Source organism: Pseudochaenichthys georgianus, chromosome 4 (genome assembly GCF_902827115.2).
Source record: "Pseudochaenichthys georgianus chromosome 4, fPseGeo1.2, whole genome shotgun sequence".
In the NCBI taxonomy this organism is placed as follows: Eukaryota; Metazoa; Chordata; class Actinopteri; order Perciformes; family Channichthyidae; genus Pseudochaenichthys; species Pseudochaenichthys georgianus.
The window spans coordinates 10,596,480-10,612,159 of NC_047506.1; the positions used below are offsets into that span (position 1 = coordinate 10,596,480).

The following is a 15,680-nucleotide window of genomic DNA, read 5'->3' on the forward strand; positions in this document are numbered from 1 at the left end:
ACACCCACACACACACACACACACACACACACACACACACACATGCAGGCGCTGTGCATTGCAACCACATGTTTCACCAACTGGTCTTGGTACTCACTGAGACTCAAGTGCTATAATCAAAAGACAACAATGGTCCTTGTTAAGAGAGAATGGGAGCATTGCTCAATCTCCCCCTTATGTTTCCAACTAATTAGCATTTTTCATTCACAACCCCACTCATCCTTTTTTTCTCTTTCATACTTCCACTCCTCCCTCCCCTGCTCTGATTATAGCTACTTCTTCACTTCTCCACATGTTCCTGTTTAGATGATAAAGTTAGTGTTCATATTGTATCAGTAGACATCTTTCCCCCCGCAAGGACACATTAAACTGCTGCTGTCGCCATTTTCGCCCACTAGCTGATGGCCGCTTGGCATCCTGACAGTCCACAGCGAATCATTAAGGCATGAATGAACACCCGATTGTCTGTGGACCATTAGATTAGTGTGTGTGTGTGTGTGTGTGTGTGTGTGTGTGTGTGTGTGTGTGTGTGTGTGTGTGTGTGTGTGTGTGTGTGTGTGTGTGTGTGTGTGTGTGTGTGTGTGTGTGTGTGTGTGTGTGTGTGTGTGTGTGTGTGTGTGTGACAGTACCTTGATCCAGCTGCAGTACACAGCACTTCCTCTAGACTTTTTTCCTGAATCTCAGGAACCAAATAGACCTAACAAACACACACTTTCTATTATCAAATCAATTTCATTGTGACGACAATCACTGTATTTCCTGTGTCTTTCTCCCCAACACACACACAGTCTGTATCTACCTTGGGATAGCACTGGCAAAGGCTCCAAACAGTCCCGATACACACCATGGTAACACCTAGAAAGCACATTGAGGCATAGATGTGTGGTTGCTCTTGAGTCATGATGAAGAGGCCGACTGCTGCCACACACAGCCCAGCCGCTATCAGCCCGTACCGATATGGTTTCCCCTCGACCATCGCTGCAACCACCGCTGGCTAATGAAGCTCTTATTTTTGTAAATGTAAAACTCATTCCCTTCTGAGGGGAGGTGTGGTGTTGTTATGAATCAGGGCTTGAAGGTGAGGGTGGAGAAAGCGGAGTTAGGGTTCCACTCTGCTGGTTATTACAGCCTGCAGACAGCCTAGTCAGGAAAGGTATACAATTGCAGGTGTGTGTGTGTGTGTGTGTGTGTGTGTGTGTGTGTGTGTGTGTGTGTGTGTGTGTGTGTGTGTGTGTGTGTGTGTGTGTGTGTGTGTGTGTGTGTGTGTGTGTGTGTGTGTGTGTGTGTGTGTGTGTGTGTGTGTGTGTGGTGTGTGTGTGTGTGTGTGTGTGTGTGTGTGTGTGTGTGTGTGTGTGTGTGTGTGTGTACCTGAGAGGTCACCTTGCCTCAAGCTGCTAGCAAAAAGGAGACTTGCAACTGAGCTATTGTTGAACAGTTGGAGCCGAGTGAGAGTTTATGTTTGCTTGGTTTAGACATGATTTTAACTGAGTCAACGTCTCTCTCCTCCGCCTTTCCAAGGTTTCCCTCTTTTAAATAAACAAACAATTGTTACCCACAGATAGCATAGTAGCTAATCATTAACTAGAGTTTATAAAAAGATCACAACATAAGACAAACAGTGGGTCATTTGCGAACACAGGATACAAAGCGGTAATGTTACATTCTGCCGACGATGGTGAAGGCACTTAGCATAATCTCATTATGAGAGGAGAGGGTGCAGAGAGCTGTGAGGAACGTTCTTATCGTGCTTAAAGAAGATAGCTCTGCAGCCACAGTAGTAGGTCACCTAAACTCAATCAGCCCAATACAACATCCTTATTAGGTGCTTAAACGAGATTTGCAGCCAAACTGTTGATAAATCGCTAAACTTTGTTGTAAAAGTGACCTAATGTTGGTCTGGAGAAAGGCCATGAGTGTATAGACCAGAGCAGTTCTAGTGGTCATTTCATTAGCTTTCACAATCAATCACATCAGGTTCAGTCAACACAGAGGCCATGGGGCTCAGTCTGTACACATATTGAGTCTTTGCCCAGCTGCTGTCTTGTTCTGCTCTATGGCTTATGTTTGGGTTCAGGACAACTGTCTTAAGGCACAGAAGAGGCCTCATGTTCATCCATAGCACCGTTAACGTAAGGTTCCCACTGAGATCCTAAGACAAAAGGCAACAATAGAGTAAATATGTCCACCGAGTGGTTAAAGCGGCTCGCTGTGCTCCTGGCTCTTCATCACGGTGTCGTAGGATGGGGGCGGCTCCATAGTCCAGGGCGGGGGGGTGGATGGGAGGGGGGGTTCGGGCTCTGGTGCCCTGCTGCATACTGAGTCCTCTGACATCTCTCGACGAATCCGGTCCAACCTCCTGAAGGTACACACAGAGAGAGAGTGTAATACAGGCAATGGCAGGTGTATTAAACTGTGTTTCAGTGGTTAACACTTGAACTACAACTTCACCTCCTTTCAGTGTTTACATTGAACTTTTATCACTCCATATACTTTAACCAGCAGTCAACTCCTGTGTGTGACTATACACTGTGTCTAATTATACTTCAAACCATGTAGCGATTCAGTTTACAGTCAATTTCATTCTCTTTTATCTTAAACTTTAAGTGCATAAACTTTAAGTGATAAAACGGCATTTACACTTGAAATTACAGTCGACTTCTTACAGTGGCTTTTTTTTCATCGCACTTCAACTCCTTCCAGCGTTTAAACTTAAATTGATAGAAACCATACTTTATCTTACACATCAACTTATTTCAGCCTTTAAATTATCCATTAGTTTCAGTGATAACTTTTACACCCACAACTTCTACTCCTCTCAACACTTCAAGTCATTTTTCTAATTTTTTTCAAACTTACATTACATAAGAGCTCCACACTTGTCCTGAATGACTCCTGCTGCCTCTTGACTCAAAACTTTTCCAGTATACATTTCACGTAACAGCATTTATCTCACATTCCCTTCAAAAATGCATTCTGCTTTTTGCATATTATTCCCCTATGATGATTTGGTTTCATCATTCTCTAATGAGAAAGATTGAACTGCACATTTATCATGTATAGCTCAGGTTTAGATATAGTTCTGTGAGTGTCTGGAGGTAGAGAAAGCCTTCATGATGGATGTTGCTCCTGGCGTCGCTCTTCCTCTGTGCTCGACAATGAACAGAGAATGTCTTGTATACATTTACTGGCTATTATATATTACCTCAGATAATGCTATGGAGAATCTGTCTGCCACATGAATGTGTGTCGGCTGTTTTCTCCATGACCTATTATTCTAATCAGTCCAGAATCAGAAAATGTGTTTCGTTCCAGTTCTCAGTTTCACAAGTTCAGAGTTGTTCATTTCCTAAAGTGGTTCACTGCTCTTTGCCAAACTTCACACTATAACTAATAAAGTGAGGATGTGTCCAAGAGATCTGTTCAACAACAAGACTGTTTGTAAGCTTAGCTCCCTGGATGGTGTGTTCTGGTATTTGTCTGAATGCTCGTTTATTTATCTTAAAAAACACGAGGGAAGCCTGGAAAGTTCTTCGCTTACATGTTTACAAAAGCACAGTTTGTTTATCTAGAAGGGGATTTCAGTTTATTGTCCTCTGTCCCTCTTGACCAGACAGAAATATGTCAGCAAAGATAGAATGGATTACGACAAAATATAGTACAAACATTTAGCGTTCCCAGAGGATTTATCCGTATACTCACTTTGGTGATTTCTTTCCAGCTCCAACATCAGGTTGACATGTTTGGTTTTAAGTGAACTCATCATCTATTGGATGGATAACCATGACATTTGGTATACATTCACGCACCCCTCAAGAAATAAACCTTTCTTTTGTTATGCCTCGATCCATCATCAGGTCAAAATTGGACCCTACATTTTTCTTTTAACGTTGCATATTACTTTTTGCTTATACTTTGTGAAAGGCTAAAATATGTCAAACTAACCAGTGGGCCTATTAATGGGAGAAAAACAAAGATAACTACAAATGAAATAGAATAGTGAGGAAGATTTATGTCTTTTTTCTTTCTTAACGTATTCCCTATCTCCCTGCTTGGGAACCAGTGCATCCCAATGCACACAAACTGTCTTAAAACCCAAAAATGAAAGTCTTTAATAACTTTGGACCTGCCTACTTCTGTCATACAGGCTTTGTGCATGTTCCTCTGTGCATGTGTACACTGTAAAATATTACCATGATTTCACAATATTTAGTTGTAATATTTTACAATAAATTACTGTTTTACCACTTTACAGTCTTTACCTGTAATGTTCACAATATAATACTGTAATTTTGAATTTCACAGTGAAATCAATACAGGCACAGTTAATTACTGTGAATGTACAGGACCAATGATTACCAGGATTTCACAACATGTTACTGTATTATTTCACAGTAAAATACTGTATTCAGACCATCCTCTGTGATAACACAACAAATTAAGTGATTTTCTTGCTTTCATCGCTCTTGCTTGGCTTTTTTTCATTTCATTTCAAACCTTTATTTATACAGATAAATCCCATTGAGATCATTGATCTCTTTTTCAAGGGAGACCTGCTCAAGTAGTTCCACATGAAACATAAAAACATAAATAGAACAACAAAAGGACATCATACAGCATCATTTATATAATTATCCACATAAACAGGTACCAATAGCTTCCGATTGACTAGCATCCAACCGAGCTTTAAAAACATTTAGTGGCACCAGATTGTTCAGTTTCCATTTAATTTGCAGACTATTCCAAGACAGAGGAGCTGCGCATCTAAAAGCTGTCTTCTCTAAGACAGTCCTAGCAGTTGGCACATTTAATAAAACCACAGCATTCGATCTCAGGCAGTAGCCACTTACAATTTTCCGTGAGATCAGGGAGCAGATGTAGGATGGAAGTTTCCCTAACATGGCTTTATATATAAAAAATGTACCAGTGACTGAGCCTCCGTACAGTTAGCGAAGGCAAACCAGCCCTTGCATACAGGGTACAGTGATGGGTTAATGCTTTACAGTTTGTCACAAATCTCAGTGCACTGTGATACGCAGCATCTAACTTGACCAGGCAATTGGCAGGTGCATTCATATACATCAAATCACCATAGTCCAGCACAGGTAAAAAGGTCACAGTGACTAGCCTTTTCCTGGCCTCAAGCGAGAACAGGACTTGTTCCTGTAGAATAAACCTAGCCTAACCCTCAGCTTTTTAAGCAGGTATTGACATGAAGTTTAAAAGTGAGACAATCATCAAGCCAGATACCAGGTATTTGTAACAGGTAACCACTTCAAGTTTATTCCTTGCGTAGTTACAATATCTAAAACAGGCTCTGGTGTCTTTTTAGCTTTAGAAAAGAGCATTACCTTGGTTTTCTCAACATTTAAAAGAAGCTTTAATTCAGAGAACTGAGTCTGAATAGTGTTAAAAACAGCCTGTAATTTAACACCAGCCTCCTTAATGGAGGGACCTGCACAGTACATCACGGTATCATCCGCATACAAATTTAAAGTAGCTTCATCCACATTTTCACCTCAACTGTTGATATATAGAGAATAAAAGTGGACCTAAAACAGAACCTTGAGGAACACCATTAGCAATGTTCAACCACTCAGAAGACAGCCCATCAAAATAAACACATTGGGACCTTTCAGAGAGGTAGTTCACAAACCACCCCACTGCAAGGCTGGATATGCCAATACTGAGTAGCCTCTGCTTTAAAATGCGATGATCAACGGTGTCAAACTCTTTTGAAAGGTCAATAAATAGTGCTGCACAACTCTGCTTATTATCTAAAATACTCGTAATGTCATTCACTACTTTCATTGTGGCAGTGATGGTGCTGTGTTGCTTTCTGAAGCCTGACTGATGTTTAGACAGGATGTCATTTGTACATAAAAACACCTTTACCTGTTCACTCACTAAGCGTTCAAGAACCTTAGCCAGAACTGACAACTTAGAGATTGGCCTATAGTTATTTATTAAGGTGGCCTCCCCTCCTTTTAGCAAAGGCAGGACATACGCTGACTTCCATACTTTTGGAATTGCATTTGTGCTGAGGGAGAGGTTAAAAAGACTAGTGAGAGGTGGAGCAATACAATCTGCAGCTATCTTTAAAAAGAAAGGTTCTACGTTGTCCGGACCAGCCGGTTTCTTAGGATCTAACTTGGTTAAAGCTTCACGAACAACATCAACAGTAAGCTATCCTGGCTCCAAAATGGTTGAATGAGCTCCCCATTGACATCAGGACAGCAGATAGCTTACACACCTTCCGGCGCAGACTGAAAACTCATCTCTTTCGACTCCACTTCGAGCGATAGAACTATTAACAAAGCACTTATATACTAATAAAGGACTGGCTTATCTAAAGCCAGTTGAGTAGCACTGTTTTTTGAGTAGAAATGTTTTTGCTCTATGAAACCTGATGTACTTATATGATTCTGTTTTCTTCAGGTTTGTATTTTGTTGGTCGAACGCACTTATTGTAAGTCGCTTTGGATAAAAGCGTCAGCTAAATGCAATGTAATGTAATGTAATGTAAAAGGGGTAAAACTAAAAGGGTTTTCCAACACACGTTTTTCAGAGTCACATACTGTAGTGTTCACAGAAGCAGAGTTAGTGACAGAATCAAATAGAGAACCACAGGGACACAAAATGCTCATTAAGCAATTTAGCATAGTAGCCCTGTCCGATATAGTGCCAGATGCTGTGGTAATGCACGGAGGTAGCTCATTACGGATATCACCGGTGGATAACGATTTAATGGCTTTCCAACATTTTCCAGGATTATTCAGATTCTTTGTGGTTACTGACAGATAGTACTTTGATTTAGCACTTTTGATATGAGAAGTGAAGCTATTCCTTTAGCTGCCTAAAAAGCAGCCATTCTACCTCTGAGCCTGATTTCCTAGCCTTTGCCCAGGCCTTGTTTCTCTCATGAAAGAGACTGGACAGATTAGCAGAAAACCAAGGATTGTCTCATCCCTTTACTCTAAATGTACGCAGGGGTGCATGTCTATCAATGATCTCCATAAAACCAAGATAAAAATAAGACCATGCGGTTTCTACATCAGCACACAGATCGATTTTACCCCAATCAAAATCAAACAGATCATGCACAAAACCCTGCTCCACAAAATGTTTTTTGTCTCTCTTAATGATAATGCGAGGTTTAACCTTTTGGACCTTAGTGTCCCTAATTGTGGCTACAACACAGTGATCACTCAGATCATTTGCAAATACTCCCACAGATGAATATTTATGGGGAACATTAGTTAAAATGAGATCAATTAGGGAGGATTTATTAGGCGACTTAATGTTAGGGCGAGTAGGACTGTCAACAATCTGAGTAACATTTAAAGAGATACAGCAGCGTGGAAGCGCTCCGGTCCCTCCGTGGTATCCCCGGGGTGAAAGCAGGCCTCTGCAACAGCAGAACCAGGACAGGTAGAAAGCAGGCCCCAGCGGTGGTAAAATCCTCCTCCGCACAGCAGCACACGCCCGGTGGAAGCAGGCCAAGCCCGAAGCGTGGATCCACTCCGTCTCTCCGCGACGACTCCGGGGTAAAAACCTCTCCAGTACAACCGTATTCTACAGGTGGGAGCAGGCCTCCGTAGATCGCAGATCGCAGGCAGCAACAGGTGGAGCCGCTCCGTCTCTTCGCGACGAGCAGGCCTCCGTAAATCGCAGATCGCATGCAGCAACAGGTGGAGCCGCTCCGTCTCTTCGCGACGTCTCCGGAGGAAAAACACCTCAGTACAGCCGTACTCGACAGGTGGGAGTAGGCCTCCGCAGATCGCAGACAACTAAAACTACTACTTGTATAAGCAGGGATGGCTAAAAGTTTGTAAGCAGGAGAGCTAGATGCTAACATATGCTAGATGCTAACAGATGCCAGATGCTAACAGGTAAGTGCGAGCCTGTAGAAATTGCGACTGCCTCCAATGACAGCGTAGGAAGAGTTTAAAGGTTTTACTTAAATTGAAAGGGGCACCGCTGCATGTGCCTTAAAATAAACGATGCAACATATAAATCTATGTAAAATTGAAATGGTTGTCTTGGCTTATTGTTTTCAGGTGCTTCCTGGGCATTAATCCTGAGACGGGCTCGAAAGCCAAAAAGAGGCATGGCAATTTAAACCCCCATGTCAGCACATTCTTCAGAAAAATTGTTGACTTCGAGTGAATGTCTGTAGACATGTGTTACGTGCTCCCTTCCTTGTTTTCTTTCTGTCTCCCTGCTGCAGGTGCACCTGGTCTGCCCCAAGCTCCGCCTCTGCCCAGGTGCACCTGGTCTGCCCCTGGCTCCGCCTCTGCCCAGGTGCACCTGGTCTGCTCCTGGCTCCGCCTCTGCCCAGGTGTTCCAAATTCCACTCAGCCGTGTATATATAAAGAGAAGCTGGAAGAGACGGATGTCTCGCCTATCCTAATGCCGGGAGACACTCTCCTTAGATTACCTCTTTGCCATTTTGAGCTGTGGGCCATATTTTTGCAGATGTGTCTATGTTTAGCCTGGAGGACCTGGTAGTCCAGTTTTCGTGGCTTTATTTTGTTTCCCATAGGGTTTATAATTGATTTCTGGTTGGGGGGGGGGGGGTTCTGGGTCCTACGGCCCGTGGTGTGGCTGGCTCGGGTTCCCTCCTTCTGTTTGTTCCTTTTGGCCAGTCCTCCAGACCTCTTTTTGTTTCCCGTTTCGCTTGTGTGAGCAAACGGCTGATTATCAATAAATGCTTGTTACCAAGTACTGGTTATTGCGTGTATTCTTTCATGTTACGGGTCTCAGCACGAGCCACTACCGCGGAGTAGAGGTTGGGGCCGTAACAACATGTCCAAGACACTGTGAAATGTACTTTGCACTTCAATGGAGTAATAAAAAGTTAAAATGGGCATTTTCTTTGTTTTTCTTTGTTGATTGAGCTGATTGAATTTTGTAGTTATGGTAAAATCCCAGTGAACTAGTCAGATTTACAATATATTATCGTATTATTTACATTTTTATATTTACAGTAAATTACTGGCTACGGTGTTGCATTACTTCTACAGTAATAGTGTGAAAATAGAGGTAACTACTGTAATTTATGTACAGCAAGGTACCATAATATCACAGCTCTGTACTGCTATAACACAGTAATTCCATGGGCATGGCAACTGTAAGGTCACAGTATTTAGTTGTACTTTTATTCTAATTTTCTGTAAAATATCTACAGTAATTTACTGTGAAATATTCACAGTAAATTACCGTGAAATCCATGCAACTAGTAGCCAGTAATTTACTGTAATTTTACAGTCAAACATTTTACAGTGTACCTTTGAATAGCCAGGGCCTGCTGGGGGCTGAAGCGCCTGCCTGTGCGGGGGTGCAGGAGGAAGTGTCCGGGCACAGCCACCTGCAGATTCTTCATGGCCATGCAGAGTCCACTGATCAGCATGGCCACGCCCCCCAGGCCCAGGAACAGACCCACCCCAAACAGTGGGGCCGACTCGTTGGGCAGACCCAAGCACAGGGCCATGACCCCCCCAACAGCCATCATTAGGATGCCCATACAGAGCAGCATTCCCTGGGGGAGAGGCATCTCCAGAGCCCCTGCCTTTAAGGAATTCACTTTTCCTGCTTCACCTCCACCTCAGCAGCCAGTCTGCAGGAGAGACAGATTCAAGATTCAAAGGCTTTAATATATGTAAGTAACTACAGCGTACTTATGGCCATGAAAGAGTCTCGGGCTCCTCCAACAATTCAACATACATATATTTAAGACATAACACAGCTAGTTAAAAAAGTGCAAGAAGAAGCATAGTAGAAATACAATAAGCTAAATGTTGCAGAGAATGGTGTAATTGACCAAGTAAATGCATGAGTCTCAATACATGTCAAATAGAATAAGATAAAAAATAATATTCTCTTTGTTAAATACATTTTTAAATGAATGCTATAGGTTATTAAGGCAAACAGGCAGGATCAAATACACAGCATCCAAAACTACTAGGAGTGTGTGTGTGTGTGTGTGTGTGTGTGTGTGTGTGTGTGTGTGTGTGTGTGTGTGTGTGTGTGTGTGTGTGTGTGTGTGTGTGTGTGTGTGTGTGTGTGTGTGTGTGTGTGTGTGTGTGTGTGTGTGTGTGTGTGTGTGTGTGTGTGTGTGTGTGTGTGTGTGTGTGTGTGTGTGTGTGTGTGTGTGTGTGTGTGTGTGTGTGTGTGTGTGTGGAAGAGGAAGAGGAAGCAGAAGGAAACTGCCACCAGGGGGATAAACACGCAACACGTAAATCCCCGATCCTCTCTCTACCTGATAGGAAGAGTCTGTGAGGAGCTGCTCAGCGGTTGTGAGGACTGAAAGATTAATCATCTCTTTTCTCCTCTTCATCAACTTTAATCCCGCTCATAATGTCCATATGGTGTCCTGGAAAAACTCTGGCGCAAACACGCTTAACTCCGCTTCAGTTTGTGTGTGTCCCTCCGCCGCGCGTGTCTCTTTATCTGCTCCTCTGTTGTTTTTATTTCACTCCCCGCGGAAGAATCATATCCGGTATTTGGGGTGGGGTTACAGCACCAAAAAGGAGTTGACGTCGCATGTGGGCCTGGCGCTGTTGGGTTTTCATCTGGCAGCAACAGCAGAGCCGTGAGGAAGGGATTTTATGAGGAAGGGCTTCCAGTGACGAGGAATGGAGGGCAGGGCGAGCGCGCGGTCTGAACATTATCACTTTGCTTCTGTTCGGGCAAGCTGTTTGCACAAGGAGAGAAATATAGTCCCAGTAATATATGAGCTGATAAACTCAGTTTGTGTGTGTGTGTGTGTGTGTGTGTGTGTGTGTGTGTGTGTGTGTGTGTGTGTGTGTGTGTGTGTGTGCGCGTGCGTGCGTGCGTGTGTGTGTGTGTGTGTGTGTGTGTGTGTGTGTGTGTGTGTGTGTGTGTGTGTGTGTGTGTGTGTGTGTGTGTGTGTGTGTGTGTGTGTGTGTGTGTGTGTGTGCTTGAGCTCTGCTGAGGGTGGAGCAGGAAGAGCTTCATTGCAGAAGCACTAAAATGGAAAAGAGACTGGTGCCAAATGGTTCATATGCCAATCCCTGGAGGGGTATCCCGCTATTCACTGGAATATACCATTACCGAACGGCAGGGGTCGCTTTCAAATCATGTTTCAGATAGGTAGATGGATGGATGGATAGATATAGATAGAAAGATAGATAGATAGATAGACAGACAGATAGATAGATACTTTTGTGTGTTTTGCTTGTCTTCCATGGATATTCTCTGATCATTCCATAAAATACATTAAGAGGCAATTAAACTAAACGTGAGACCATCTTGAAATGGGAAAACACAGCTGCGACCCCAAATCTGGCCAGAGGCATACACAAGCACAAAATTATTTCTAATAGAACAATTAGTTGAGACAAAAACGTACAGTAGAATAGGATCATTTTTTCTTTATTTAATGTATTTTTTTCAAGTGCATTTTATTAACATAAAATGCAAATACACACACATTAAAAACATGGTGCAAAATTATCCCTTTAGATACCTTTTCAGAGATTAAAACCATCATTCATAGAAGCATGCATATTCAAAAGTAACCGTGTGTGACCTTCAGAGCAGCTGAAGTCAGTCGTCCTTGTGCTCACAACAGTTAATTATGGTCATCAATTCAGTGCAGGATCTTATTTCAGAGGTGATGAAAGCAGAATTAATTCAGTATAACAAATATGTGTGAGCTGACATTTAACACATACTATATTTAATTCTATAGATTTTAGACAAACTTCATATTTTGGAAATATACATAAAACAACCTAACCAGTCAGGTAAAAAAAGGGAAATATGCACAGAACAATCTTGTGTTTCCATCTTTTACATGATTTACAATAATGGGTTTTGTGCAATTTTATAATAACATTTTGTTAATTTCATTACGGCATGGAATTCACATAGAAGATGCTTCACAAGCATTAGTTATGCAACCATGATAGTTGATACCCTGTTATTTATTTTACTATTTTTTATTAAGATTTGTTAATCCCTACAGTATATTAATTTGGTGCATGATTTTGTCAAACCTATTATAGTTTTCCATCATGGTGGCAGCTCGCTGATATGCAGGATCTAGGAGATAGGAGACAACTTATTTCACCAACATCTGTAGGTCTCATGCCATTTTTTGAATCTAATTAATGCTTTTTCTTACAATTAAGTATCTTCTCCAATCAAGTTTAAGGGTTCAAATGATTTTCACATTCAGAGTGATTCTGTGGTTGCTTAAAGGTCAGGCCGTGTTATCAGTGATCTAGTGAGCGGTGAAACAAACTCATGATCAGATGTGTCATTGTTTCCTCTGCTTTCAACAAGCTGATGAATAGCTGACATGTGTGGCAAGCAAACGTCTACCGGGGTGCTTTTTTCCGAAAGTGAATTATATTCATATCCATCCTGTGATAATGTGTGTTAGTCCTGATGGGGAAAAGATGGAACACTTCTTAGTTTGATGGACGAGGAAAACTAAAAGAAAACGGTCCTCTGTGGTCAACTCGGGATCCCAGAAAGAAGGATTATTCTAAAATGAATGGAAATCCTGGATTTCCTGTGTGCTTCTGTTACCGTGGCAGACAACCTAAAATAAAGCGCTGGTCTTTATCAGTTTCAATTTAAAGAACAGTTCAAATAAGACATCTGTAACTTTACTGCTATTTAATAATCTAGATTGTTTTGGTGGGAGTAATCAGGAGTTAAGATGTCTGCCTTCTCTCCAATATATTAGATCTAAATGGCACTAGGCTTGTGCCTAAAGCACCACAAAAGTACATGAAAATCTCAACAGCAATGTGTCTGTCAAGAAATCCTGATCCAATCACATAATACCTAATCACATAAGTGATTAAAGGTTTGGTAAGATTATAGAAAAGAACACAATCATTGTCCATTTCTTTTTTCTATACACTGCTGATCAAAATGTATTTTTGTTCTTATAAAATATCTGCTGCACTGAGTCAGGAAACATTGCCACTGTTTGTTGAATAAATGTTCTTTGGTGTGAATAGATATGACCCTACCTGAGGTGTCTGATCTGGATAGTTTAGCGTAAAGGCTGAAAACAACTGTGACTTGATAAAACTGTCCAGAACGTATGTGCTTTTACATTTATATTTGGTGCTTTGTTTTGGGCTTCGAAGGCTGTATTTGGTATGATGTACCTTTCATTTCAGCATATATTAAAATATACATTTACACCTGCATTTTAATTAGAGATAAGTTAGGTAAAGCATGCTAGGATCCACTGGTCAACATCAGGAAGAAGCATGCTTCAAGTATTTGATAAAGTTTGTTTCTGTCAGAAGGCAGCTTTTGCTGTGAAAGCCTCAGTCTGATGACTCTTTATTTTTCACTGTCCGTATTATCCAGCTTCACACTTCAAAGCTGATCTCTCTCGAGCGTCCAAACAGGGGCTCTGATGCCAGGTGTGTGTCTGAGTATGCGCGTCGCAGTTGTGTGGAGCTGCATGTGGTCTTGATGGCCACCTCATAGGGAGGGGGGGGCTCCTGCCACGGAGGAGGGTGAGGCGATGGGCTGAAACCAACAGGGTCCATGGGAGGGTAATCGAATTCCTCCCCACGAGCACCACCATGTCTGTGGTGCTCCATTGTCCTGCACTCAAGAAAACAGTGGCAGTGAGAAACAACATGTGAACAAACACAAACAGCAGTAGAGATCATATGTAAGTTAGCAGAGTCTTGTTCTGTGATATTGTGATATAACTATTATTACTATATTGATATTGTGCAGTATGAAAAGCTTTTGAATTACAGCCATAAACAAAAGTAATGTGCTTTTTAGTCTGCAATATATTGAATGGTAACACCTTTATCATGATGTGTTTTGTAATGCCATTATTATTATTATTTCCAATAAAGCCTTAGTAAGTAGGCATATTCAACTTCAAACACAACCAAGACTGATGCATAACCTCCACAAACTGTAATTGTTATTTGATTTTTTTTATTGAGCCAGCTGATTTCCATGTGGTCTCCAGTCTTTATGCTAAGCTAGGCTAACAGGGTGCTGGCTCTATTTTCATAAGTCTTGTAGAGACAAGAGAGTAGTAGTGGGAAGTTTCTCATCAAATAAAAAGACAATACATGCATTTTCAAACATTTCAATAGATTTATTTAAGTTTCTTTTAGTTGTGACTATATTTAGATTATTGTGTATCTTGCCTGTTGTTTCAATGGGATCCTGCCAATAAAGGACTGTGTCATCCACGGCTGAGCATGGCCTGCATGCGGAAATCAAGATGGCTTTTTTTTCTTCGAGGTTTGAATGTTTATATATTGTTTTTTAACGTAAAAACAGGAAAAATAAAGTAATTTAAAGTGAGCATATCTCTTGAAAATGTGCAGTTGTTTCTGTGTGCAACCCTCTGTATTTTGTAATTATGAATAACTCCATCTCAAAACGACCCTTTAACTGAACCTGATACAGAGCTGCAACAGGGAGAATTAATGAGACAACATGGCAAAGTGCAGTAAGTGTTTATGGCAATCATAACATATATTAGTTTGGTTACAGCTTTAAAAAAAAAAGCCATGTAATACACTAAAATATATACTTGGAGTCTTATTTCTGGTTTCATGATACAATTAGTCTTACTGACAAATCCTGAACTGTAAACATACTATTTAAACTGATATATGATTTCACCGACCTGGGCGAAGAACACCGACTGGGATTCTGGGAAGCGGCTCCCTGGGGGTGAGAAGAGGGCATGGCTGCCGAAGTTGGGGTAGTCGTTGAATGGATAATGTGGGCACTCTGGGTCGAACTCTCGGTGGTTGTAGTTTGCGGCACTTTTGCTGTTCATAGCCCAGAATAGTCCCAGGATGAGCATGACCACCCCCAGCACCACGCAGCACAGGGAGAAAGCCTGCAGGCGGCTCTGGGACGAGGCCAGGAAGGCTGTGGAGCCCCCGGTCACAATGAGGAAGGCTCCTACGAAGATTGCTCCGTGGTGCAAGGAAGGCATCCTCCTCCAGAACAGTGGCTGTTTGGGGTTAGGGTTAGGGCTGTGACCGGATGGAGAGTGTCACTGACACACACACAGTCCCACGGAGTGCGCTCCCCATGCGCTCTGACCCACCAACATCCGACTGATTTTACTCCACTGAAGTCCGGTAATGGAAAGGTGAAATTAAATGTTACTTATTTGTTCCCATACTTTCCATATCCCATTCTTTTGGAAAAAAACATGAACGTGTTAGTCCTCACTCATGTAGATGTTATGCTCCTGCGATGAAAAGTGTTAAATTATGGTTTGATGGTAAATAAAGAAAAATAAGACGGAGAAGGCGGTGATGCGCATCAGGATAAAATGGACCAGCTGTGTTTATCATCAAGGCAGATGGACGAGAGGACGTCAGAGCCCATTAAGAAATCTTTACTGGCGCCCACCCTCCCTCTGTCTAATGGTGTCTGAAGAGTATACTTTAGCCCTCCGTGCGTGGTGTGTGTGTGTGTGTGTGTGTGTGTGTGTGTGTGTGTGTGTGTGTGTGTGTGTGTTGTGTGTGTGTGTGTGTGTGTGTGTGTGTGTGTGTGTGTGTGTGTGGTGTGTGTGCGTGCGTGTGTGTGTGGTGTGTGTGTGTGTGTGTGTGTGGTGTTGTGTGGTTGTGTGTGTGTGACAGCAATTTTTCTAAACATAAATGGACATTGGATATGAAAGAGAGTGGAAT

The 15,680-nt window shown here is 42.0% G+C and overlaps 2 protein-coding genes across 2 annotated transcripts; both read right to left on the reverse strand.

Moving 5' to 3' along the window:
- Positions 1–1,567: 1,567 nt before the first annotated feature.
- On the reverse strand, positions 1,568–10,618 carry LOC117445611 (uncharacterized). The gene is made up of 3 exons (XM_034081371.1): positions 10,259–10,618; positions 9,288–9,616; positions 1,568–2,356 (listed from the first exon to the last, which is right to left on the reverse strand). The coding sequence occupies exons 2-3, from the start codon at positions 9,551–9,553 to the stop codon at positions 2,194–2,196; spliced, it is 429 nt and encodes a 142-aa protein (XP_033937262.1). The 5' UTR covers positions 9,554–9,616; positions 10,259–10,618; the 3' UTR covers positions 1,568–2,193.
- Positions 10,619–11,484: 866 nt separating this feature from the next.
- LOC139433747 (uncharacterized) lies at positions 11,485–14,977 on the reverse strand. Its single transcript, XM_071202984.1, has 3 exons — positions 14,803–14,977; positions 14,660–14,766; positions 11,485–13,592 (listed from the first exon to the last, which is right to left on the reverse strand). The coding sequence occupies exons 1-3, from the start codon at positions 14,975–14,977 to the stop codon at positions 13,362–13,364; spliced, it is 513 nt and encodes a 170-aa protein (XP_071059085.1). The 3' UTR covers positions 11,485–13,361.
- Positions 14,978–15,680: the final 703 nt, after the last annotated feature.

What these genes read in the sequence shown, in the direction of transcription:
- LOC139433747 (XM_071202984.1), bottom strand. Translation starts at nt 14,977, where the DNA reads ATGCCTTCCTTGCACCACGGAGCAATCTTCGTAGGAGCCTTCCTCATT. An exon ending in CTGGGCTATGAACAGCAAAA is followed by an intron (nt 14,767 to 14,802) that starts GTGCCGCAAACT and finishes AGTTCGACCCAG; the next exon opens with AGTGCCCACATTATCCATTC. An exon ending in AGTCGGTGTTCTTCGCCCAG is followed by an intron (nt 13,593 to 14,659) that starts GTCGGTGAAATC and finishes AGGACAATGGAG; the next exon opens with CACCACAGACATGGTGGTGC.
- LOC117445611 (XM_034081371.1), bottom strand. Translation starts at nt 9,553, where the DNA reads ATGCCTCTCCCCCAGGGAATGCTGCTCTGTATGGGCATCCTAATGATG. An exon ending in CAGGCCCTGGCTATTCAAAG is followed by an intron (nt 2,357 to 9,287) that starts GTACACTGTAAA and finishes GTGTACCTTCAG; the next exon opens with GAGGTTGGACCGGATTCGTC.